The sequence below is a fragment of the Crotalus tigris genome, unplaced genomic scaffold (assembly GCF_016545835.1).
Source record: "Crotalus tigris isolate CLP2741 ecotype Arizona unplaced genomic scaffold, ASM1654583v1 scf7180000017883.2314494, whole genome shotgun sequence".
NCBI classification, from domain to species: Eukaryota; Metazoa; Chordata; class Lepidosauria; order Squamata; family Viperidae; genus Crotalus; species Crotalus tigris.
This window is the reverse complement of record NW_024096700.1, coordinates 2,192,879-2,220,085: the sequence shown is the minus strand read 5'-3', so window position 1 is coordinate 2,220,085 and position 27,207 is coordinate 2,192,879. Positions and strand designations below refer to the sequence as shown.

The 27,207-nt window shown below is 39.4% G+C and overlaps 1 protein-coding gene across 1 annotated transcript in view; it reads left to right on the top strand.

Moving 5' to 3' along the window:
- The first annotated feature begins 1,361 nt into the window (after positions 1-1,361).
- Positions 1,362-27,207, top strand: part of FAM3C (FAM3 metabolism regulating signaling molecule C) — a 41,144-nt gene continuing 15,298 nt past the window's right edge. Inside the window, exons 1-4 of the mRNA XM_039343982.1 lie at positions 1,362-2,519; positions 20,030-20,088; positions 23,628-23,732; positions 24,947-24,976. Of these exons, the coding sequence (XP_039199916.1) occupies positions 20,076-20,088; positions 23,628-23,732; positions 24,947-24,976 (148 nt within the window). The 5' untranslated portion in view covers positions 1,362-2,519; positions 20,030-20,075. The remainder of the gene's footprint in view (positions 2,520-20,029; positions 20,089-23,627; positions 23,733-24,946; positions 24,977-27,207) is intronic.

Here is a 27,207-nt window from a genome sequence, read left to right as displayed (position 1 = left end):
ACAGTGTTCAAAATTGTAAAGAAATTGGCTTTTAATAAATCAGTTTTTTTTACAAATTATGCACATAATTTCTGAAGTTGCAATTTAAAATGAATTATTATCCTATTCTACCCTCTGCTAGTGTTATGCTATACCATTTCTAGTGTTCTCTTTGTGTTTACATTGAGAATAGATTCAATACAGGCTTTTGTTCTGTACCGTGAAAAAAAAAGTAGGTATTTTGGGCAAAACTACTTCGAAAAAGTTCTGTGCTATTCCAAACAATTTGACTGGCATCTTGTCTTGAATCATTCCAGGATTTTTAAACATTAAGTCACGTCCCTTCTATTTGTTTAGGATGAAGGCAGGAAGAAACAGAAAGTGATATTGGAAAAAGAAAGAGCTATGCTATTCTTTATGGAGACAAGGTTAAGTTCCTCTACTCCAGTGTTTCTCAACCTTGACAATTTTAAGGCATGTGGACTTCAACTCCCAGAATTCCACAGCCAGCAATGCTGGCTGTGGAATTCTGGGAGTTGAAGTCCACATGCCTTAAAATTGTCAAGGTTGAGAAACACTGCTCTACTCTGCTTTAAGCCAAAACAGAACACACTTCACTAAGTAGCCACACATTTTAACACAGCTACTCTAATTACTAGAAATAAATGGTTTAAAACTGTTTTGTTGGCTCTTTGATTCTTTCCCTTACTGCCAAAGTCTATCAGAACAATATTTAATCTATTTTTAATTAGCTTTGCTAATACTGTTATACATTATTATTTTATTAAATTTAATATAACCACTCATTCCAGTGGATTCTTGGCAGCTTACAAAATCCAGTACTTATTTATTACTTTTGTAGGAAAAAGTTGGAAATGTCTTTCAGATTCAATTAGATGTCCATGTTCCTCCTCCATTTGACTAAATCAGGGGTCGGCAACCCGCGGCTCCAGAGCTGCATGTGGCTCTTTCATCCCTCTGCTGTGGCTGTTGCTCAAATTATGCGTCACAACTGCCAATGTGCGACACCCACTGGCATGAGATTTATTGTGCTTTTCAACCCCTGGTAGGCCAACCATGGATAAATCCAAGAAAATAAATGTTTCAGAAGAAAACAGAACTGTTTAATGCTACTTGGGCACATTCATTTGCTTTCACTACTAATTGAATTTAATTAAGTTTGGCTTTTTATTTCATAAATACGAGGAAGATTCAAATAGACATTGAGTATTTTATTTGAAAATAACCTTCAGTGTCTTTTTTTTCGGAGTTCAAAATGTTTTCGTTACATTCAGAAATAAAAATTTGTTTTCTCTGTAGCAGTTCATTGATTTCATAAATGCAACACACTATATTTTTTTTATACATAGCATAAACGTAAAAAACAATACATGCAGTGTTATCTTCATTTTAGATGCCAAAGGGGGTTTGTGGCTCCGGGTGGCTCTTTGAATGTTTAAGGTTGCTGATCCCTGGTCTAAATGAATCTTTGGATTAAACATGCCCTCCCCCCGCCCACCTATGGGCGGCAGTTGAGGTCTCCCATTTCACTTGTGAACAATTGAGTTCATTCTGCACAAGGCTACCGATTTGCCATATTGTGAAGCTCCACTTAAAAAGTCAACACGTCGCTGAACTGTGGAGTCCTCGCTGCTCTCCGAGCTTGGTTGTTTGCTTGCAGACCTTTCACTAGCCGACTAGGTAACATCATCTGGACGAGGGAGTGGGGCGGGGGTTGCTTCCTGACATTCGGACGCCCTGGCAAAGCCATCTAGTAATGAACTGTCTGCAAGCAATCCAGCTCAGAGAGCACCAAGCTTAACTCTGAGCTACAGATGTTCTTTTGTATTGAAAGTTCATCGAAACTTATCTCCAGCAATATGCAGCCTCCGCAAATATGTACTTAGGGACACATCCAACGTTAACATCGTCACCAAGCAGCATTATGCAGCCTTCGTTTCTGAACGGTGTGTTTGCACATTATGACGCGATGAATGGTTAAGCCCACAACAACCAGGGCCTTCGGCGAGGTTATAATTAACAAGGAAACGAGCTGCTTACGCGTTGCAAATTCCTAATCGTTGTGACGGAATAGCTCGTCCGGTTAGTTGGCAACCGCAGCTCCAGAGTTCTCATTCCTGCTTGTCAACCCAGCCTTCAGCACACGCCCAGAAGCTTTTTTTCCTTTCGCAATATTTCACACGCGGCAAAGAAGGCGAACTTCGGCACGGGCTCCACCCCCACCTCCAGTTCACAAAAATTACAGGACCTTCTCCTCGAGCTCAGCCGGGGTTCCCGGTCCTCCAGCGCTAGAGGGCGGCGCACTTTCCCCGCCTGGACTTGGGGAGCAGCGGCAGCGGCAGCAGAGGGAGCTGCCCGGAGCACGCGGGATCCCGTTGGCTTTTTTTCTGACGCTTCCTACTCGGCCGCCGCGTGGGTTCGCCCGGGGAGTCTCCAAAGCGCAGGCGCCGACGGGGCGGGGAAAAGGGGAAGAAGGCTGACGACGAACACTCGCTGCGGTGGGCTGCCCGAGATCGCAGGTGAGGCGCCCTGGACTGCGCGAGCGAGGCTTTCCTCTAGCTCTGCTCCGCGACGGTCCCTTCCCACGTCCCCTTTCCCTTCGCTGCTCTTGAAAGAAAGCCGTTTCCTCTCCGTCGCCTTCTCTGCCCCCAGCTGTATCACCCTCTGGCTTGTCTTGGGCGCCTATGCCCGTTCCCACGTATTTGCACCAGCACCTTTTTCTTCTCTCCCTGCGCCGTTTCTCTAAGCTATCGCTTAGTTTCCGGTCCCCCGACCCGAGTCCCACTGCCTTCCTCTCTCGGTAAAACCCCCGGTGAAGGACATTGCTCGGCTCAGAAAAACAATATGAATCTCTCAGGCTGCCTCTGGGGTTGCATTCAGTCTGGTACTCGGGTTGAAACCGACTGGGTAGCGCGTTTTACCCTTCGGCCTTAAACAAATCTCCGTCTCTGCAATAGAGTAGTACTCTAATGTCAAATGGGAAATGTTTCCTAACTGCTATAAGCGCGTACTTGTGTTTAACGGTGTGTGTCCCTGGCCTGCTTCATGCTCCACTGTACAGCGTAGTTAAAGGAAAGTACAAGTTTCTCGGCGTTACACTTCAGGTTTTGCAGCAAGACGCATGAAGTGGCATGCAGGGTGCGTATCTAAGGATGTGTGGAGGGCATTTCCTCAGCCAGGAAGTAGCCTCATCTCGCTCTTGTCCATCTGGAATGAGAAATTTGGAATTTTAGCGGGAAGGACGCTGTTTCTTCCCATTTTGAGCACTGACATTTCTCCTGTAAAATGACATTCTTTATCTTTTTTTTTTTTTTGCCAGGCACTTGATAGGGTGGATTTTTAAAAACTTACCTTATTTCCCAGGCACTGAAGAATATAATGTATGCTGTCACAAGGTTAGAGTTGTTGCATACCTAGACAGATTAGCATGATCTAATTATCTTTATGCTCCTACTGCTTTTGGATTCATGAAAGTGAATTTTCAATTTTCTGTATGGGTAATCCTTGTGGTGATGAAGTAATTTTGTGACCAGTTCTCATATTTATGACCTTCACAGTTCTGTAAAATTAAAGAAAGCTGAAGTAATATAATTGTAAAAATTCCCTCTGTTTTAGGCACAGCACAAAGGGTCATGCAACTTATTTAGCTGCCAGCGTAATATTATTACTGATTGTTTTCGATTTACAGAATTTTACATTACTAAACAAGATGGTTAAGTGAGTCGCAGCCGATTTTATGACCTTTCTTGCCACAGTTGTTAAGCAAAACATTGCAGTTGCTAAGAGAATCATGCAGTCATTAAGCAAATTGGTTTCCCCCATTGACTTTGCTTGTGGGATGCTAGCTGGAAAATTCAGTGATCACATGACTCTGGGATGCTTGAGCTGTCATAAATACATGCCAGTTGCCAAGCACCCAAATTTTGATCACATGACTGTGTGAGAGGCTGTGGCAGTCATGTGAGACTGATTGTAAGTCACTTTTTTCAGTACCATTGCAGCTGTGGGTTGCTAAACGCATGGTTGTAAGCTAAGGACTACTGTACAGTGTAACTTTGGTATCTCACTTTTTTTTTCAGATTAATTAGTTTATTGATTAGTCCATAGGCCATATCAAAATATAGAGTTCAAAACACAAATTATTAATAAAATTCTATAAAAACAATAATTTAAAATGAAATTGGAGTAAAATAATTTAATATATAGATCAGTAAAATAAGAAAATTATATTTCAGTATCACCCGTACAATCTACTCCAATCAGTCCCACATACAGATGAAACTCGAAAAAGTAGAATATCGTGGAAAAGTTCATTTATTTCAGTAATGCAACTTAAAAGATGAAACTAACATATAAGATAGACTCATTACAAGCAAAGCAAGATAGTTCAAGCCGTGATTTGTCATAATTGTGATGATTTTGGCTTACAGCTCATGAAAACCCCAAATCCACAATCTCAGAAAATTAGAATATTACATGCAATCAATAAAACAAGGATTGTACATAGAACAATATAGGACCTCTGAAAAGTATAAGCATGCATATGTACTCAGTACTTGGTTTGGGCCCCTTTAGCAGCACTTACTGCCTCAATGCAGCGTGGCATGGAAGCTATCAGTCTGTGGCACTGCTGAGGTGTTATGGAAGACCAGGATGCTTCAGTAATGGCCTTCAGCTCTTCTGCATTGTTCCATCTCATGTCTCTCATCTTTCTCTTGGCAATGCCCCATAGATTCTCTATGGGGTTCAAGTCAGGCGAGTTTGCTGGCCAATCAAGCACAGGAACCCTTCGCAGGTGTTATGGCTTAATTAGCTGATTAGAGTGGGACACTTTGAGCCTAGAATATTGAACCTTTACACAATATTCTAATTTTCTGAGATTGTGGATTTGGGGTTTTCATGAGCGGTAAGCCATAATCATCACAATTATGACAAATCACGGTTTGAACTATCTTGCTTTGCATGTAATGAGTCTATCTCATATATTAGTTTCACCTTTTAAGTTGCATTACTGAAATAAATGAACTTTTGCACGATATTCTAATTTTTCGAGTTTCACCTGTATGTCGATCTCAGTCAAACCATTTTGCTCAAGTACTGCGCTGTGTTAAATGTTGTTTTCCGGCCACACATAAGGTTTTAATATGGGGTTCCCAATGGGTCATTTGTTTAATGTATGAACCTATGTACCTGTCTCTCACCCTCTTATACAAACAACAATCAAATAATATGTGAGCCAAGTCTTCTACCACTCCGCAAATGCAGATACGTCCAATCTCCCATATCTGACCATTGTATCAAGCTGTTTGAATCTCGCTCACACAAATATCTCCTTAAGATGTTTGGCAATTGCAACTTTAAATAGCTGTCTATTTGAAAAGTATGTTTATATTTACTCAGCTATTTCAGGTTACCAGCCTTATTAACAGTGGCTTTATCATTTTGTGCTTATATGTCCATGATTCTTTGAGCAGCTCTTGTTTTAACTTGTTCTCCTGTTGCAGAAGAAACTGATAAAATTTGTCAGGTTAGTAATCCAAGAGGTTTGTAATTGTGATTTTATCTGCTCTAATAAACTTGGAGAGTCTATCAATCTCCATTTTGTTGATTTTGTGTATCTCACTTTTCCCCATCATTGTCTTGTTTCTTTCTTATCCTTCACCAAACTTCATCTCCAGTTGAAGTAGGCCATCTGATACTCCCAAAACCATAAAGACTGCCTTATAACAAGCTAGACCTTGGTTTACCTAATCTTTATTCTTAATGCTGACTAGTGGTGGCTGCTCTTGCTGCCAGGTGGAATTTTTTCCAGCCTAAAGGGTGGAACTGAACACTTGACGCTTAACTTTGCTAAAGGTCACAAGATTGGGAAAGTATATATTCCACCGTTGTATTTCTTTTATTTTCTTAGGCTGTGCCAGCCATTTATATTTGTCCTTCCTCTTTCTTCTCTTCTGCCACAAAGTATTTGAAGTGTTTCAGTGTTGGGGTAGGGGAAAATGTCTGTTCCTTTGAGAAATATGTCTGTTGGGCAATTCTGCATATGTTGCTAATGCTTTGTCTACAGCTATTAAAATTTATAGACCTGTTAAGGTCATAGGGCTAGATTAGATGGATGACAAATTCCTAAACCATGAGTAATTGGCAAGCCTTTTTACATGGTTATGTAGGAATTTGATAGTGGCCTGACTTAACTTCTAGCTTTATAACCTTTTGTGGCCCTTCAAATTTTGGTGCATGGCACAAAAAGGAGCAATGTGATTTCCTCTTGTTTTTCAGCACCATCTCTCTTCAATGCAAACTGTCCCCAAAATACCTTCCCCATAATGAACACACTGTTCATTGAAGTACACATCTGAATTTTAGATACTCTCCTGATAGATGGAAGGGATGGGGCCTGTCAGATCACAGGGGAGAAGATGTTCTGTAAGACGGGGACTGCAACAGAAAAGGCATGCTTCCGAGGACCTACAAAATGACATTAAGGGAAGAAATACACTTACCCTATCTGCACTGATGGAGCAGATATAATTGCAAATTATGGAGCTTTGTTATTTTAAATTCCCTCATCATCCCAATCATTCATTTCTTCAAATTACTTCTTTTAAATATCTCTCTACCTTTTTAATGAAGTCTCTGGTCTTTCAGGTGCCCCCAACTTAATGATATATATATATATATATATATATATATATATATATATATACACACACACACATACATAATGATATATATATATATATATATATATATATATATATATATATATATATATATATATAGAAGGAAAACCAGTTCCTCTCCTGTTTTCAAATTATAACACCTGAAAAAAATGACATGGCGTACTTGAATTCCATTTATTTTACATTTGACATTTTGAAAAAGGAATATCTTTTGCACCATGGCAATGCATTAGCATTTTATAATTTTTCAGAGAAAATTTTTTTGCTGAGAGGGCTACTCTTTTCATGTTTCAGGCTTGATGAAAATGTCAGCTTTTTAATAAATAACATAACAATTTGTCAGTTGACATTTATTTTTCATGAAGTTTCTTTTTTATCCTTTATAAAATTCTTATTTTTTGTAATTTATGTATCTTAATATTAGGTCACTGAAACAATTGCAAAAGTATTGATTCAGAATCTTTATACTAATCTACAGTGAGTATTTTGCATGGATCATTTTGTGTCTTGGAACTATTATAAAGTGTAATGTGATGGCCATGATTCTTCGTATTCCTTATTCTGTAGATACTCTTTTGTCACTCCTATTGTGAAATTAAACATATAACCTGCATAGGAGGTTTTTAGCTCTTGTTCTGCACTGGACCTATGAACAGTTATATGGTTGCAGGCATGTAAATTCATATTTGGCACTTAAGCAACAAACAATAATTTTCCTTCTTTCACTCAAGCTTCTTGACATTTAAGACAGAAGGTTATGTGAAAGTATTTGGACCAAAGGAGAATGGAGCAGATTTGTACATCAAACACCTTGAACATTTCATGTAGTTTCCTTCCTTGCTAGTAGAAGGAAATACATTGAATAGAATAATTGTTTAATTTATACAGAATTTTTCCATGTTTCCAATAACATTTTTGAGAGTAGCCACCATGCAGTTTGGATGGGTATATTCAAGTCTTGACTACAAGGATTTCTTTGAAGAAGGTGCTTTTTAACAGTAATTGTTATTGCTATAATATTGATTAGCACATGATTGCACATGATCTTGAGTTGAAATAGAGAAAGAAGGAAGCATTGCTTAATTGAAGAATATCAGCATAGACAGTGATTAGGGATATGGGGAAATACAATTTAAAATACTTGGAAGACATCAGATGGAAGAATGTTGCTTGACCTGTGGTGGTGGTTCTCATAATTGCTTCTATGTCTGAATAAAGGCATAATCATTAGAGTGAGTAATAGGAAGTTTTAATACCTGAAGGTTTTAAGAATATTTGAAGATTTAAACCCTTATGTTGTTTCAGCTTCAAAAGAACACAGACTGATACAATACAACCACATCTGCCTATATGCCGTTTGTCATTAGCTCTTTTTTACAGATCCTGGTAGATCAAAAGTATCATATTGACCCAATCTACCACCAATTTATAGTGTGACAACAGTCCTTTGCAGAGCTTTGTTACTTTGTTCCTTTTTTTCTTCCAATGATCCTTTTATTTTAAATATCACTTCCAAAATTACATTTAATTTCAAGATTCAGATCCTCAGCATTTGGAAGAACTAAATGTATGAAGCTTGATGAAGTGTTTTTTTGAAATTATTTATTGGTAAAATGTGAGTGCAGTTTCATATCCCTCTCAGATTGTATGGAAAAGAGCTCTTTTAATACGTTACTCTTAGAGATGTAAGTCAGAGTGGCCAGATAGAAAATGGCCATTACTGATGACAACCTATGTCCTTTGATATAGTACTCACTAATGATAATCATAATAATGACAAGCTTACATATAGACATTTTTTGTCTTGCAGTGATAGAAATATGTAAAATGCAGTTTTATATACATTATATAATGTCCTCAAAATGCAGATAATTTTGGAGTATCACAAGTTGTGTATATGTTGTTCTTAACACTTGCTTTGTTTAATGCTACTCTAGTTCTTACAACAAAGCTATTCATGTGTGATGGGGGGGAGGGGCATGTGGCATTATCAGGCACCTTGCTGCAGATCCTGACTCCAGTTTGGGCAGAGAAGGATGGAGTAGCTCAGCTGGTTTCTGTGCCTCAGGAAGGACTAGACCAGTGTTTCTCAACCTTGATAATTTTAAGGCATGTGGACTTCAACTCCCAGAATTCCACAGCCAGCAATGCTGGCTGTGGAATTCTGGGAGTTGAAGTCCACATGCCTTAAAATTGTCAAGGTTGAGAAACACTGGACTAGACTGTGGGTGTCTCCATTCCTAGGCCAGCATCATGCACCACATTGACTTTTGTAAGCTATATATATAGTATATGACTTTGCAGTTGTAAAGTTTCCAGAGACAGATTTAGGAAGCAGCAATATGCAAATTTTCACTGACTAAACACTTCTTTAATTGAACCTAGTTCTTACATTTTTTATGACTTTTAATATGCAAGCAGCAGTAGTAATATTTTTATTTACTGCATGTGCTCAGTACAAGCAAACAATTATAACATAATATAAACAAATTGTTATCAATGTACAGCCATTTATATATCAGTTAAACATCTAAACACTATCATAATTAAATCTTATATTGGGTGTTTCAATACAGTATGGAAAAAGAAGGATTTTCAGCTTCATGAGATCAGGCTCCAAAAGTTGTTCAAGGGGAAACTGATTCCTGAGTAGATACAACATGAGTGAAGAGTCTCAAAGGTTACGTCTCCTTTCCCACATGTGGAAAAACTAAGTGACTCTGATTGCATGATCAATCTGAGGTCAAGGAACATGTTCAGTTTGGCCTCACAAAGCATTCAAGATGGTGTTTGACACAGCACATTTGTGTGAATAACGTTCTCTTTCCAGAAGAATTAGAGAAACTGCATCTAAATTGGCTTATAGAAAGATAGATTGTGAACATTCATGCTTTGTCTCATTATAATAAAGTTGGAAGAGACCTTGGAGGTCATCTAGTCCAACTCCCTGCTCAGGCAGGAAACTATACCATTTCAGACAAAAGGTTCACTCTTCATTTAATCATAAATATGAACTGCCTTTCTACCTCATTCTATCTTTCAGAACTTCAGATCTATAATAATATGAGAGAGAAAGCTAATACTAGATGGTAATAATTGTGATGATTGTACATTTATACCATAATTAAAGTTGTCATGCCTCTCAGTGCCAGAGGATAGACACCATCAACAGGAGACTGCAATTATGTTAATGTCCTGTATATAGATGTTTTCTTGGCATATCTTGAGTTACTCAGGAACACAATAGAAGTTAAATATATGGTTTTATTCAATAGCTCTCTTCATACTCTCTTCTATGTTAAAGACAGCCAGTTTGGTGTAGTGGTTAAGGCCTCAGGCTAGAAATTGGGAGACTGAGTCCAGTCTTGTGTAGACATAAAGCCAGCTGGGTGACCTTGGACCAGTCACTTTATCTTAGGAAGGAGGCAGTGGCAAACCTTGATGAGAAAACTATATGAACTTCTCCTGACAGTTTCTGAGAATCAGGCACAATTGAATGGAAGAAAAAAAAGGTTAAGTTGGATTTTACAAAATAAGAACAGCTTAATGACATCAAGTGAAATAGAGGGAGACCATGACCTAAAAATTATCATGGCTGTTCAGTGTAATAATGGGACATGGGTCAGTGGAAGAAATTGATTTATATTAATCCAGTGGTGTTTGAACTTTCAAACTTATGAGAAAATGGCTTAGAGCTTTGTGTCTTTCCATTTTTTCCACATTTAGGGGTATAAATTCAGTCACATTTCCATAATACTTGTTCTCTGGTGCACTGTTACTGACCTTTTAATTACTGTACCAAGAAGTAGGTATAGTACCAAGAAGTAGGTATAGTTAGCAAGCATGATTTTGAAAAGAATATACTTTATTGAATGTTTCAAGCACCTTGTAATTTCCTGTGCAAACTAATGGTTCCACAAACTGAAACCTGACTTGTTAATTCTCTGATGGGCTGCAAAAGCCTCACTGTGCATCCTTGTTTTGATCAATTAAGGGGTATTTCTGCTGTTCATGCCATACATATTGTATGCATACTTCCTTCCACCTGCACCAGCAATTAAGACTTTTTTTCCTATGGGAAAGGCCAAGTCTTATGATGTAACTGTTATTACATCCGCTGCTAAATATATATTTCTTCTGACGTGTTATATTCTTTAAACTTTAACTTCTTAAATACTGTAGCTACAGATACTTTTTTAAGGATGGCAGTTATCATTGCCTGTATATATTTGTGTTTTTATGCCATTCATAAAATACAGAAAATGAACTATTTTATTTTCAGTGATGGCTTACCCTATTTTATATTCTGACTTTAACCAAATGTTCACTTCACAGTCTAGCACAGTGATGGCGAACCTTTTAGAGACCGAGTGCCCAAAAACTGCCCCCCGCCCCCATTCCGCCTCCCACCCTGCCTGCTCTGCACCCACCTGCCCCCTGCCTCGCCCACCCGCAGGGCCACATACCGCCTCCATGGCCCACCGCAGCAGATCACCCAGGCAGCCCTGCAGTGCCATGGCAGCCACGCCCTCTGCCCACACCCCGCAGCATCATCTGCACGCTAGGGAGCGTGAGGGAAGAGTCTTGTCCCTGCTGCCCGGCTATGTCCTTGGCTGCGCTGCTCTGTGCAGGCCGCGCCCAGGGGCGACTCTCCTCCAGGGGGGCTGCTGGTGAGGAGTGGCCTTGGGGGGAGGCGGGGCTGGGGTAATGGTGCGCGTGCCCACAGAAAAGGCTCCAAGTCCGCCTCTGGCACGCGTGCCATAGGTTCATCACCACTGGTCTAGCATAATTCATAAGAGTCCTAGATAATATTCACTTATATTTGGTTCAGTATGGAATAAGTCTTGAGCTTGTGTGCTTTCTGTACATATCAATTTGTTCGTGCAACCTTGTGGTTTATTCTTGTATTTGTAGTTCAGCCAGTTGAGACAATGGTTAAGAACTTTTAAAACAGAGTTGTGAGCTTTCTGCATTATTAGTTACTCATGGATGGATTTGTACTACTTAGCCAGATAAAACAAATCTGATCTCATATAAATTGACTGGCTTACGTGATCGGTATTGTCCACTTTCTTAATGTAGCCACATATCTTCTCTCAACATTTACCCTAGGGAAAAACCTGTTTGCCTTAAGATGTTAGAAACAACTTCATGAGGGTTTGTCTCCACTCTTTTTTTGATAGCAGTGTTCCAATATCTAAAGGGCTGCCACAAAGAAGAGGGGGCCAACTTATTTTCCAAAGCACCTAAGGCAGAAGCAATGTATAGAAACTAATTAAGGACAGAACCAACCTAGATTTAAGTAGAAATTTCCTGACAAAACAATCAGTGGAACACCTCCAGAAGTTATGTGTGCTCCAACACTGGACGTTTTTAAGAAAAGATTGGACATTGATTTGTCTGAAATGATATAGGGTTAGAGTTAGGGTTCATGGGAATCCTGTCTTATCTACCATCCGTCTATTGTGGCCAATCACAGTGATGATCAGTTTAAAGGAGATATTTCTTTCTTTTCTTTTGATTATATTTTTAACAACCCAAGACACTTGTGAAACATCAGTGGAGAAAGAATCCAGAATTTGAGTAACTACATTCATGTATGATGTTATAGTAGAATTCTGAATTCTGATTTATTATGAATGGGTTTGTGCTGTGTTGTGTGTATCCATCTTGGTTCTCTTGGTGGCACCCACAGCTAAAAGGAAGGTGGTTCAATCAGGGATGAGGATCCTGCAAACCTACAGATGTAGTTTGCACTTCAGAACTGCTGTAGGTAGGTCAAAGTATTAAAGGCCTCTGCTGTGCTTTTTATAGCAAAAAGTTCAGGATGAAAGTTCAAAGGAAAGCATTGGATGTATTACATTCCAAGCATTATTGCATTATATAATAAATACTTAGAATAAATATTTGCTAAAGATACGATACAAGCCTAACAAAAAATAATTGCTGATACCGCAGCTGTGCGGATTTTACATGTTCTTAGATTGATTTATATACTTGAAATACTTCAAAATGGAAGTTTTAAATAAGGGCTTTCATGTAATAGAAGCATAGGTTAAATGTTGTCAATCTCCATATTTGTATTAGATTATATGCTGAATATCTTGAAAAGATTAGATAAATTCATGATAATTTGGAGTTGTACAGTATGTAGAATCTGGTGTATAAAATTCCCAATATTTTAGTTATTTTTAGTTTAGCCAATAGTAAATATTCCAGACACCTCTCTTCAAGCGTATTCGTGACAATAGTAAGTAGAGGAAAGAAAAAAATGAAATTAAATCTATAAAAGTTATATTTCCATGTAATGTGGACAACGAAAATAAAAATACTAAATTATTAGGAAGAAGGGAAACTGTTAGAATCTCACGTGCTCAGTTTTGGAAATCAGTGCGTTGGTAAAGAAATGATTTATCTAAAACCAATTCCAGGTTATAATATATATTTGCAACAAGAATTATTCCAAGTTGGTTCAGAATCTTTGGCTTTTGAGGTTTGCTGTATTTCAAATGTATATATGAATGGATTCTAATGCTTGGATTCTGGCTTTTAATCCTATGTTTTGTTTTGAGTAGCGAGAAAATAATCCTTACTGTTGAGTCCTCAGCGAAAGGCAATAACTTCAGGAGTCATTTGGTAGTTCTCAGGAGCCTCTTTATTGATGTCCAACAGCTCTGTTACAATGCTGAGGCACACAAGCCTCTCTCCTCCTCTTAAAGACAATCCCCAGGCCAAACGGCAACATTTGGCGCGCTTTGCACTTCACACATGCGCGTGAGTGCTGGTGCCAGCCAGTCTGGTCCCGGGCAGCTTGCAACTGCCCAGGACTGTTGCAACGTCCCGAGTCTGCCTCTGCAGGCTCAGGACACAACACCCCTTCCCCCCCCCGGCTAAAACTATAATTATATTAATGGTTACACTTGACCTTAACACGAGTGTGGGAGCCACACTAGTTCCATGGCAACAAGCTGTAATGTTTTGGGCTTCATTTCCCAATGTTCCTTATTCAGACCTTTCACAGGGACACCCTCTTACTGTTTCTGCTTTGCCAGCAGAGTTACAAAATCTTCAAGATATTTAGGAGATCTTTTAGCTCTCTGTGACCTCCGAATTCCCTGGCAACCTCCAAGCACATCTTGTCTGGGGGGTGCTATGTGTTCGCCCCCTTCTTTTGACCCTGGTGGTCCCCATGGACCGTGCCCTGTTGCCTGGCCTGCTTGCTTGCCCACCGGGCTCGTCAGGCCAGGACTTTGTTCTCTCCATAACCTGGTTGACCTGCCTAGTTGCAGGCTCTCTGGCCCTTCTAGAAGGCTGCCACTGTTGGACAACTCTGTAGAGCCTCCCAGGTCTATCCTAGACCTATCATGAGGCTGTCTTTCTCCACTTCCCTGTTCCATAGTAGGGCTGTCTGGAATCTCAGTACTGTCCCAAAACTCAGTTGCCCCCTCAGTTAAGCCGGAGGTGTCAGAATTGGAATTCGGCCCTCCGACCACCTCCCTATGTAATTGTCCCATTCTGGGAACAGTGGCAGTGTTGGGCCAACTAGACGGAGTGTGTGCCAGCTCTCTTGCAAGATGTGAGTTATTAGGATGCTCCCGGTTATTCTCTCTGACTGGAGTGCTGAATGGTGTAGGTGTGTAATGATTATGCCCCCGGGGTAACTCCCTGGCTGGAGTAGGCACTGGTGCCTGTATTCTAGTTGGTTCCCACGAATTCCTGTTCGGAGCACTCGCGGAATCTTGGAATGGGCCGTCTGTGGCTTCTCTGTTGGTGTCTGGCTGCCGCCCATGCCCTTCCCTTTGCCCGTAGAGGTCCCCCTCCCCCCCTGGAAAAGACCCAGAGGTGTCAGCAGGTGAGTCCAGTCTTGTACGCAGCTGGTTGATATGCCGTCGCAGGATACAACCGTCATCCATGGAAACCTCATAAGACAAGGGACCTGTAACCTTGCATACTATGGCAGGGACCCATAAGTGACCTGGCCCGTAATTACGGGTCCATACTGGGGCACCCATTAGCAATTGCCTTAGTGCCCTGGGTTGTGTAAACTTAGAATGCAGTCTGTCCGGATGCAACCGGTCAAGCTTAGTAGTCAGTTTGCGCCCCCAGAGAAGTTCAGCCGGGCTTTTCCCAGTAGAAGTAGACGGTGTGGTGCGGTAAGCAAATAGAAAATCTGCCAACCTGTGATGCCAGTCCCCATATGTCAGTTTCTTTAATGCATCTTTGGTGATGCGGACCATCCGTTCAGCCATACCGTTGGTGGAAGGGTGGAAAGGTGCAGAGGTGGCGTGACGAATCATGTTGGCCTGTAAGAAAGCTTGGAATTCGGAAGAAGTGAATTGAGGGCCATTGTCAGACACCAAAACATCCAGAAGCCCATGTGCAGCAAAAATACCCCTCAGTACTTGAATAGTCTTTGCAGAGGTGGTGGAAGAGACAGGTACAACCTCAAGCCATTTTGAATGGCTATCAACCAGGACCAAAAAGAATTGACCCTGAAAGGGCCCAGCGTAATCAATGTGCACCCTAGACCATGGAGACTATGTTTCTTCCCATCTATGTACAGGGGCCTGTGGCATTTCTGGGCGTGAGCACTGACAAAGGTGGCATGCGTGCACCTTAGCTTCAATTTCCTTGCCTAACCCAGGCCACCACAAATGGCTGCACGCCAGCGCCTTCATATGTACAATGCCAGGATGACCCTCGTGAAGGGAACCTAAGACCCTAGGCCTCATTGAGGTAGGAATGACAACTCTGCTGCCCCACAGCAGACAACCTGGAAGGTAGATAACTCGTTCCTTTTAAGCCAGAAACTCTGAAACTCAGCACCAGGACAACTCTCTGGCCATCCAGACAAAACCCAAGATAAGACACGGGAGATTGTGAGATCTGTGGCAGATTCAGCAGCCACATCCCTGGCATTTAACGGTGACTCAGGCAATGCCTGAATTGAAAGGATGTTGATGGCAGGGGCAGGATCAGCCTCTACTACTGGCAGGGGTAATCTACTGAGGCCATCAGCATGGCCCATTTCTTTCCCAGGCTTGTGAATTAGAGAAAAATCATAGGCTGACAGGAAGATTGACCATCACAGCATTCTGGGGGAAGATGATATGGGGAGTTTGTTTGTTCGTAGTAAACAGCCCCAACAAAGGTTTATGGTCTGTAAAGACTGTGAAATGTCTGCCATACAAAAAATCATGGAATTTTTTAATTCCAGCAACAACAGCTAAAGCCTCCCTGTCTATCTGGGCATAGTTTCACTCAGCAGAAGACAAGGTTCTGGAGTAATATGCAACAGGAACCTGAGTTCCATCTGGCCTAAGGTGGCTGAGTACTGCTCCCACCCCATACGGAGAAGCATCACACGCGATGCACACTGGAAGAGTTTCATTAAAATGTGCAAGCACATTGTTAGATGTGAGAAGGCCTTAACCTCATTGAAGTTTGCTTCATGTGTTTGTGACCACTGCCACACTGCCTGTTTGTCCAGAAGCCTATGAAGTGGTTCAGCTACATTAGCCTTGTTAGGAATGAATGAATTATAAAAATTCAAAAGGCCCAGAAAAGCCTGTAGTTCGGCCTTGGACTTAGGCCTAGGAGCATGCATAATGGCCTTTAATTTGGACTTAGCAGGATGAATCCCATTGGCATCAATTTTGAATCCCAGAAAATCTATAGAAGGCACCCCAATTTTACATTTGTCCTTCTTGAGTTTGAGGCCCATTTTCCGGAACCGCAGCAGGACAGCCCTCAATCTCTCAGCTAAATTTTGGGTGGAGTCTCCAGCAATTAAGACATCATCAAAACAGGGGCAAACCCCTGGTATACCCCTCAGTGTGTTTTCCATTATGCTTTGGAAAATTCCAGGAGCCACATTTATTCCAAATTGTAATCTCTTTACTTTGAATGCCCCCCTGTGGGTTACAATGGTTTGTGCTACTGCAGCAGCTTCATCAACAGGCAGCTGTTGATAAGCCTGAGCAAGGTCAAGCTTTGCAAAAACACGCCCCCCCTTGAGGGAGGCCAGGATATGACTGACTAGAGGTACAGGATAGGCATGTTGCTGCAATGCCTTATTCAGAGTGCATTTGTAATCTGCACAGATGCGAATGTCCCCATTAGCCTTAAGAGGTGTGACTATGGGGGTCTCCCAAGGACTGGAATCAACAGGTTCTAAAACTCCTTGCTGAATCAATTTGTCCAATTCAGTATCAATTTTCCCTTTTAAAGCAAAAGGAACCCTTCTTGCTTTTACTCTAACAGGAGTGACAGTGGGGTCTAGTTTTAAGGACACAGGGGGCCCTTTGTATGTGCCCAGCTGTGGGCTGAAAACATCTGCAAATTCTTTGCAGACTGCCTGTAGATCTACTGTTTGTAAGCTATTGATCCTTGTAACATGTATTCCCAAGGCCTCAAACCAATCGAGTCCTATGAAACTCGTTCGCTCACCCCCCACTATCAATACATCTAATGGACCTTCAAAATCCTTATACTGTACGTTAAGGGTGGCCTCCCCCTTAACACACACTCTGGAGTTTTGAAAGTCTGTTAACACAATGTCAGAAGGCCTAAGCTTGGCCTGAAATCCACTACCAGAACAAATCTTTCTGAATGTGTGTATGGAAATAGTTGAAAGTGCAGACCCAGTGTCCAGTTCCATGACCAATGGAACTCCTTGCAACTTCACTTTAAGTGATAGTTTTTTCTTGATAGGTTTGTGTGTGCCTGTCCTATAAATGCTTCTTCGTGAAGCACAGAAACCCACCCTGTTTTGGCTGGGGACCCTGGTACCTTTCAGGCGCAATTCTTCTCGGGGTTGTACCTTCTGACGGCCCAGACACACAGCTGCAATGTGGCCTTGCTTTCCACATGCTCTACAGATAGCAGAGCGAAACCTGCAGTCGGTCCCCTTGTGGCGACCTCCACACCCGAAGCACTTGGGGACAGCTGAAGACTTTTCTTTGCCTTCCTTCTGCTTCCCTTCTTTTGTTGGGTAGAGACGGTCTACTTCTTCATCAGGATCTAATCTTCTGAGCTTCCTTGGACTCCCTCCTGGTGCACGGACACAGCTTCTGGAGTACTTCTGATGGGCCTCATGTTCCTGATTGCCCCCCCCCCTGCTGCCTCTTCTGCAGTAACCTCTCTCAAGGCATCTTGGAATGATAAGTCTTCTTTGGCAAAAAGTCTCTGCTGCAAGTCTCTCTGTCTCAGTCCACATACAAATCTGTCTCTCAGCCTTTCTTCTAAGTCTTTAAACTCGCAAGGCTTAGCTGCTCTTCTCAATGCAGCAATGTACTCTTTAGCTGATTCACCTGCCCGTTGATCCCTCTGTTCAAAAGTATGGCGCCAAGCAATGACAGACAACTTGGGCTGGAAGTGTTCCTTTAGCAATTTCTTTAAGTCTGTGTAGGTAACAGATTCTAGAGGTGCAGGTACTGCTAGATTTTCAGCGATCTCAAATGCATCTTGACCACAAACACACAGCAGGGTGGCGGCTTTTAAGCCATCTTCTCTCACTTGATTGAACTTGAGATAATTTTCTACTCTGGCCATGTAAGACTCCCATCTTTCCGGATGCGTAACATCGAACTCGGAAAGTCTCCCTATCTTTGCCATCTTCAGTAGTACAGGAAGGGTCTATCAGCCAGCTTACCTCCAACGTTTGCTGTATTGGCAGGCAGTTGCTGAATTTAACGCCGTTTCCTGCTGCTTCAGGACTCCAGGGTAAGCTTACAATTGTTTGAAGTAATTGCAAGGCATCCCACCTTCGTCGCCAGTGTTGAGTCCTCAGCGAAAGGCAATAACTTCAGGAGTCATTTGGTAGTTCTCAGGAGCCTCTTTATTGATGACTAGCAGCTCTGTTACAACGCCGAGGCACACAAGCCTCTCTCCTCCTCTAAAAGACAATCCCCGGGCCAAACGGCAACATTTGGCGCGCTTTGCACTTCACGCATGCGTGTGAGTGCTGGCGCCAGCCAGTCTGGTCCCGGGCAGCTTGCAACTGCCCGGGACTGTTGCAACGTCCCGAGCCTGCCTCTGCAGGCTCAGGACACAACACTTACCACTAATTTTTCTTTCTTCCCAACAATCCATTCCCATTTTTATCAGTATTTACTTTCGTTTAGCGCCAAGTAATGATTATTAGTGTCTTCTACTTTGCATGTTTTACTTCAAACTTTGTATGTCTTGACTTAGGAAATATTAAAATAAAGACAGTTGCAAACTGTCTTTAGCTGGAAACAGTTTAGCTTTTCCTCTTTCTAACTGATAGAACAATTATTGCACTGTATAAATAATGAATCAAAGAGCTTATGAACATTCAGTGGCATATTGTCCCCATTTTAGTTTTTTTATTAAGGATACCATGTGACATTTTTTTGGTTGTTTTTGGAAAATCTGAGAACTGAAAGCTGATTAAAGAGTTTTAGCTTGCAAACTAATTATGCAGTCCTTTGCATTTTTTTATTTCTTGGATAGTATAATTATCATTCTTTCAGAGTGAAATTGTAGTTGATTGTGTGCAAATGAACATAGTATACTTGCTGTTTCTTAATTTATACCATGTGCATCGGTTTGCAACTGAATGATGTAGAGAAATACATAGTGCATATTCATGATTCCACTAAGATAGAAATAAAATAATATCGTAGTTATGTTGATAAATGCATTTCTGTCATATGTTATGTATCCTGTTTAAGTATTATGCAACTTTACAACCACAAGTAGGACCAGAGTTTCTGTTACTAAGTTAGGTGATTATTAAGTGAACTGTGCCCAATTTTATGAACTTTTTTGCCATGGTTGTTAAACAAATACTGCAGTTGTTAAGTGAATCACATGGTCATTAAGTGCATTCAGCTTCCCAATTGATTTGTCTGTCAGTAGCTGGCTGGGCAGGCCTCAAGTGGTAATCAGTGACTCCAGGGCACTGCAGCCATCATAAATATATGCCAGTTGCCAAATTTGGATCACATTGAGTATGGTTTGATGATTGTAAGTGCAAGGACTGGTTGTAAGTCACTTTTTTCAGTGCTGTTTTAACTCCAAATAGTTGCTAAATGAATAGTCTTAAGTCAAGGACTACCTGTAGTTTCTATTTTTAATGTTCCATAATATCACAAAAAAGTAGGTTTATGGGGTGAAAATATATATCAAAACTAAAAGGTCTAGTTAACACTTGAAGTGTCTGTCCTTTATTTTCCTTGTGTATTTTGGGTACAAAGATTATATCATTGCTATTATCATTGCATTTTAGAGACTACATGCTTTTTCGGTGGGGTGGATGAATGAAAGCATCTCCTTGCTTATTTTGCTCTGGTTGAAAGATATTATTTCTTCTTTTCCAGGTAGCTGGTTAAATGCAATTGTGCCAGTAATAGAGGGAAGATAAACATGAGAATAGCAGGTAATAATTATAACTTAAAAAAAAAAAAACTTCGGAAACGAGTAGTTCATTTGAGTCACAGTGAGTATTTCTAATCATGATGAAAAAGAAGTTTTACCGGTTCTGTTTATCTGAAATCCACACTCCAGTGAAACTTTAAAGTTTGAGATAATGGACTCCTATTTAGATTGATTGCCTTGTAATAGTTTAAGAAGTGTCTGTTGTGTTTAAACTCAAACTAAATGGTTCATATCAAATTTAAATGTAGTTTGAACTGTATCACTTCACCATTTTCCAACGTGTCAATAACTAGAAATAACAGCAATTAGAAATGATTTTGGTCTTAAGTTCTATTAACTGATTTGGAATTACTGTTACATATATATATTTGCTAATGTTTACAATTATGACGCTAGTTTTCTTAGGTAGGAAAAAATGATTAGTGGTGGAAAATATTTTAGGTAATGACATGGCAGCTTGTTTTTCCTTGCCAAGCCTAGCCAGGAAGAATTTTTAAGTTAAATATTATTATTGTCTGACATAATCAGATTACTCAAAAAATTTTGGGAAATGTATGTGACCTAATGCACGATTGGAAGAAGTTTAACCAAATGAGAAGTATCTTGCAGTTTCATAGTACATTTATGTCAGGACATGTTAAGAGTTAAAAAAATACCCTAATCTGGAGGCAAGAAATGGAACTGAACTGATTTTCCTATTCAATTCAAAGGGAATTGAATGGAAAAGATTAGGAGTTAGGATTTAAGATTCCTAGTCCTAGAGAGGAAAATCTCCTTTCAAACTTTCTATTTTTTAGAAGCAAGCAGGTTTTCTCTTCGCTGCAAAGGAAGGGAAGGTAATAGGGTAATAGGAAAGAAGGCTGCTAGGGAAGGGTAATTAATATTACTAATAATGTTATAGATAACAAATGTTTAATTTATACAGATTAAAGAAAAAATATCTAGTTAGATTTATTTCCTTTTTTATTTAGCTATCTATTTCTTAAATTTCCACACTTACACTGAATACATGAATGAAGAAGTTTGTGCTACAGTGAATCCTCAAGTCTTTATGGAGTGAATTACAATTTCAAAGAAACAAGGTTTTACATGAATCATTCTGACCAAGGAATGGGTGCTTTTGGGAAGTTTGTGCCCAAACATGCATTTTAGCCATCCAAAATGAAGCAGACTGTTTTGTTCTGGAGATGAAGCAAAACGTGGTTCTTCCAGGCCAAAGTGTTTGGGGAGGGGAGGGTTAAGAGTGGGGAAGAGTCTGGAAAATAGAGCTTTAGGAGAGGGAAGAGAAGATCATGGAGATCTTGCTGATCTGGGAGCTGCTGAGTGTAAAAAAGTGAGATGTGCTACCTTTGCTCTACTCACCTTATCTCTCTGAGATCACTGGAGATTTTCTTTTGGCTAAAACAAAAAAACCATTTCTTCCAAAGCTTGGTCCGCCCAGAATGGTTTAGCTGAACTACAGTAATGCAGGGGGTTTCTTTTAGATTCAAAACAAAACATTTAATGTATCAGAATTTAATAAAAGGTAGTAGCATATTCAGGTAGTCCTCAACTTATAACAGTTCATTTAGTGACTGATTGAAGTTACAACAACACTGAAAAAAGTGACTTATGACCACACTTACGACTGTTGCAGAATCCCCATGGCCATGTGGTCAAAATTCAAACACTTGTCAACTGGCTCATATTTATGACGGTGTCCTGAGGTCTTGTGGTCACTTTTTCTGACCTCCTGATAAACAAAGTCAATGGGAAAGCCAGATTCACTTAACAGCTGTACTAGTAACTTAACAACTGCATTGATTCACTTAACTATAGCAAGAAAGGTTGTAAAATGGGGTAAAACACACTTAACTGTTTTGTTTAGCAACAGAAATGTTGGGCTCAATTGTGGTCGTAAGTTGAGGACTATCTGTATATATGTGAGATGATGTAAGCCTAATTGAAGTTAATACAAAGCCATTAACGAATAAATTTAAGTTTTATTCATTTCTCCTTGCATGTGCAAGAGCTCTGCTTAACACCCTTTTCCATTATGTGTGAGATGCCAGCTGCTTGCCATTTTTACCCTTTGTCATTGACCAGGCTGGTTAATGCTATTATGAGAATCTTAGATGTATCCATTCATAGTTCTTATCTACAGAATTATGACTCCAGAACTATCATATTACTGTTATTTTAGAATATAGTTCTAAGGTCTTTGAATTGCTTTAAACTTTAACCCTTAAATAGTCTGTCCCTGTCTGGTCACCCAGTTGGTTTTATGCTAAGGCAGAACTGGAACTCCCAGTCTCCCAGATTCTAGCCTGGTGCTTTAATTACTACACAAAACAAGCTCACAAGTATTTCTATACTGCCCTAAAATACAATAACTCAAAATGCCTATGTTAAATTGGAAGTTAGCATTATGGACATGTGGATAGGTATGTTTCCAGTAATTGCTTTTCCAAGAATTTTGGGATCACATCATAAAAATCCCAGTTTTATTGAGGCTCTTAGGTGACTACAGTTTGTATTCACAATTATGCATCGTTCAGTCTGTAAGACTTTATTAGGGCAATGACATCTTCAGAAAAAAACAAGAAAATATAATTGCATGTCTAATATTTAACTTCGAATGGTAACAGCTATTTTTTGTACTTGTTATGGGAATGGTATAAACACATATTGGCAAATATTTGATAAACCAGGAGTTTGATCTCACTCTTGTCACAGCTGAATTATTGAAAAGTGGCTTTGGGCAGTATATATTTTCTTCTACACCTTTAGATGCCTGTTTTGAAGTTACTGTTCATTTGATGTCTGATGGCCAATTGGATGCAGCCTGCAAAACAAAATTGATTTTCTAGCTCTTGCTTGGAACAAGTTATGGATTTGCAGTAGCTGCAGTTTGCTTCATTAGAACTCACAACAATTTTTGCACAAATGACAAAATGAAATGTACGAAAAATGGGAAATTGTGAACCTGAAACCTGTTCATGTTTTGTAAGCCAGGTTATAAATGGTATAGTTACTTCTGTACCAAAGTAACATTTACTGAAATTATGAAGATTTATACCATTTTAGATAATGTGACCATTAAAAAAATGAGCAAAATTTTAAAAATGTTCTTAATGAATACAAGAAAAATAGAATGAAGAATGATAATCTATAGTATAATCCTTTTTAAAAAACAAAAACAAAAAAAAACAGGATCTTTGTTTTTCTGTGATAGTTTTAAAATATTTTGACTGGCTTATAGACATGAAATAAGAGCAAGAGTAATCAGTTTGTTGCTCTTAAATGAAAAAGAAATTTCACATCTGTTATCACTGCTATAATTTCTAAATCATATATTTATGTAGATAAAGTCCTATAATTTGTTTCCAATCAAATTAATAAGAGATTCTGCATCAAAATATTTGTTTCATAAAACATTAGTAGTGCATTATTTGGACATAGCTATATTCCCAATATTATTATAGTAGTGGTGGGGATGTTTTATTATAGTAGATGGTTGTACAGTTGTTCAGCAACTTCCTTTTGCTCTGTTTAAATTAGGAGCAGCAAAGTTGGTAATAGCAGTGGCTGTGTTCTTGCTGATGTTTTATGTCATATCTCAAGTATTTGAAATAAAAATGGATGCCAGTTTAGGAAATCTTTTTGGTAAGTGACCTACTTGTTATTTTCACTAGGAATTGTATTTTTTAAGCATAATGCACTCATATACTGCTGTTTTGAAACATTAACCTATTAGTGAGACTGACTCACAGGTAGATCAATTAAGAATTGTAGACAAAAGTACTCTTCATATACTATAGCTAAGTTTTCAGTTCAGAATCCCATTTCTGTCGTAAGATTTGTCAGGATAAGTATGGTGATTTTAAATTATGCAGAGTAAAACAAATCAGCTCTGCTTTTTTTATATTTCCTTCTGATTTATTTACAGTAAATCATTGATTTGAGAGAAGGGAATGTCTCTTAAATACAATTTATAACATTGGTGTAATTACATAATTGACATAAATGGCATCATTTGCAATAATGCTTTGATTTAACAGTCAAACTCTTCAATTTAAAGGCCATTAAAGGTTGTTAAATTAAGGGGAAACACAAATGAAAAAGTGGTCATTGTATCTGAAGTCCACCAAACTGAGATCTTTTAATATACGCTTTATTTACTACTGTGTTTTCCCGAAAGTAAGACCTACCCTGAAAATAAACCCTAGCTTTATGTTGGGGGGTGGGCCTAATATAAGCCCTACTCTAAAAATAAGCTATGCGGGGGTGGATGGGAGTTTGTCATTGCAGCTAGGTCGACACTTGCCTCGCCAGAAGGAGCAGGTTCATTCTGCAGCTGAGAATGGAGCTCGGCCTGCCTTTCCGGAAGGCCACTGCAGCCGAGAACCGAGCTAGGGATTCAATCAAACTGCAGGCCAAGCTCCATTCTCAGCTGCAGAATGAACCTGCTCCTTCAGCCCCAGAAGAAGTGGGCTAACTGGGCAGGGCTGTCGATGCTGCCGTTGTGAGGTGAGTGGGAAAAACACCCTTCCCCCAAAAAATAAGACCTGATGCCTCTTTTGGAGGCAAAATAAAAAAATAAAATAAGACAGGGTCTTATTTGGGGGAAAACATGGTATATGACTAATTAGTGTATATGTGTGTAACTCATGGTATGTATTCTGTAATTACCTCTGCTACAACATAATGTTGTAGTCAATTGCACCAAAATGTTATTGTATAGTTGATAACAGTATCATCAAATATAAATGATAAATTATAATTTTTAAATCTTAGTTTGGTGCATTAGGAATTATGACATACAATTCCATAAAAAGCAAATGTTTTACTAATGTATATTTCAATGTTCATTTTTCTAGCAAGATCAGCACTGGACCTACCATTGCGAAGTGAGTATCCTGCACTACAGTTGTTACTTATTGGTGTTTTTAATGCATCATAATTAAGATTTGCACCATGCAGTAAGTGTGTTTTAGTGAGCTATGCAAGGCTGGTACTGATTTTAAAGGGAAAGTCTTGGTGGGCTTGTAAAAATCCTCAGAATGCAAGTTGTGTAAGAGCTTCCTAGTAAGAGACAAATAAAAAGTCAGCAATTCAAGAGACACAAGTAAAGATTTAGAAATATTTATCTTCTCCAGTGCTTATTTTTGTGATAAAGATCATTTTAAACCCATGACTCTCATTCATCTAAATATTTAGTATTTATTTTGATTGGATTCATTTTTTTAAAGATTGAAGGGTGTGACGACATAGGCAAGATTAATGCCACCAAAAATAAGTTGGTGAAAATATGACATTTTCCCTTTGTACTTGAGCAAGTCACTTGTACTTGTCAAAGGAGTTGGTTTTTTACCCCCTACTTGTCACAGTATATCATTATATCCACAGAAGTAGGCCCATTAATCCATTGTACACTAAAACTGAAGGAAAGGAATTAAATAAACACATAAACCTTAATCAAGACAGATTGAACATCCTGATTGTAATAAGGATCTTAGAAATTCAGAGGTTCCTACTGCAATGGAAAATATGAATGTTTTCAGCCTTATCAACTCTCCATTTGTGCCAGCTCTGTATGTGTTTTATTGATATCTATTCACTCTTAGTGGAGGCCTAAACCTGCCAGAGCTATATGTAGTCCTCAACTTACAACCTGTCACTTAGTGACTGTTTGAAGTTATGGTGGGCCTTCCTAGGGATACTTATGATCCAATTCCGATGCTCTGATAACTGCCCTCCCCCCAGTCACATGACTGCATTTTGGACGCTTGACAATCTGCCTGCATTTATGGCTCTTTGCAGCATCCTTCAATCACATGACTGCATTTTATGTTTTTGCCAAAAACCCAGCACTTCTAGTTGTAGCGGTCCCTTAACAATCACCACAAAAAAGTTTGTAAAATTGAGTTGGTCATGTGGGTGATCCACTTTATGACCATCATGACTTATGATGTAATGGGAAAGCTCCATTAAGATTTTAAGTCAAGGACTACCTGTATGCAGAATTTAAAAGTAAGACTTGTTCCAAGAGATCTTACTGGTTTGAGCCAAGAATATGTATTGGAATGGTTAGTTTTGAACCTGTAGTCCAACAGCAGAGTTGAGCTTCTAAGGTGTTGTCTGGACTAGCCTAGAAATGACTAGCCTAGAAATGTAACATTCAATTAGCATAAGAGAGAATAAAGTCCAAGTGTCTAGTTGGCCACCTTAAAGAAACCAAAAGCTGAATAAATGAATGAAGCATGAGTAATGTCACTCTTCCAGTCCTAAAAGAGTTCTGATAGGCAGAAAGTCTAATTAGGTGATTAAATATATTAGGTTACTACTCCTTTCAAGCACTGTTCACACCATTCCTCATGCTCCCTCTACTGTTTTCCATGTGTGGAAGTGAACCTGGAATATTGGTACAGCCTGTAAAAAAATCAGAAACAGAAGAAAAACCTGAAATATGAAAAAGTGGTTTGTAAATTTGTGAAGTGCTTTGTAACCTCCTGATACAATTTTGGGCATTGGAACAAATCTCCATTCAGTCTGAAAGCCTTAGATTTGATTGAACCTTCAGATTGAATCTATGAAGCTTTGCAAAGTATTATAAGATAGGAAACCAAAAAAATTAAAGGCATGAGATAAGGGACGGGAGGGAGGGAGTAGGAAATGTAGTTAAATATAATTTTAGTAGACACATTCACTTCTTCAAGCCTTTCTTGTTTTCTTAATCCACTCACTCTTCCTTCATGCTTGTATTGTGCAATTTAGTTTATATTTTTTTCTCTGACTAAACCACTTTTGTTTCTTTCATACCATTAGCTCACTTTAATCATTCAGTATACATTTATTCTTGACCCTATCTCTTCTTACATTCAGGTAATTTCTTTTAAGTAGACTCATAGAATCATAGGGTTGGAAGGGACTTTGGAGGTCTTCTAGTCCAACCCCCTGCCCAAGGCAGGAGAACTTATATTATCTCAGACAAATGGTTGTCCAATCTCTAAATAAAATGCAAGAAGAGTGCTTGCTAAAATACAAGGGTGTCTTAACTGAACTGACATGATTTGTTTTGGGGAAAGCAAGTGTAATCTGAACAGAATAACTACATAGTTAAAATATGAGGGTACCATTC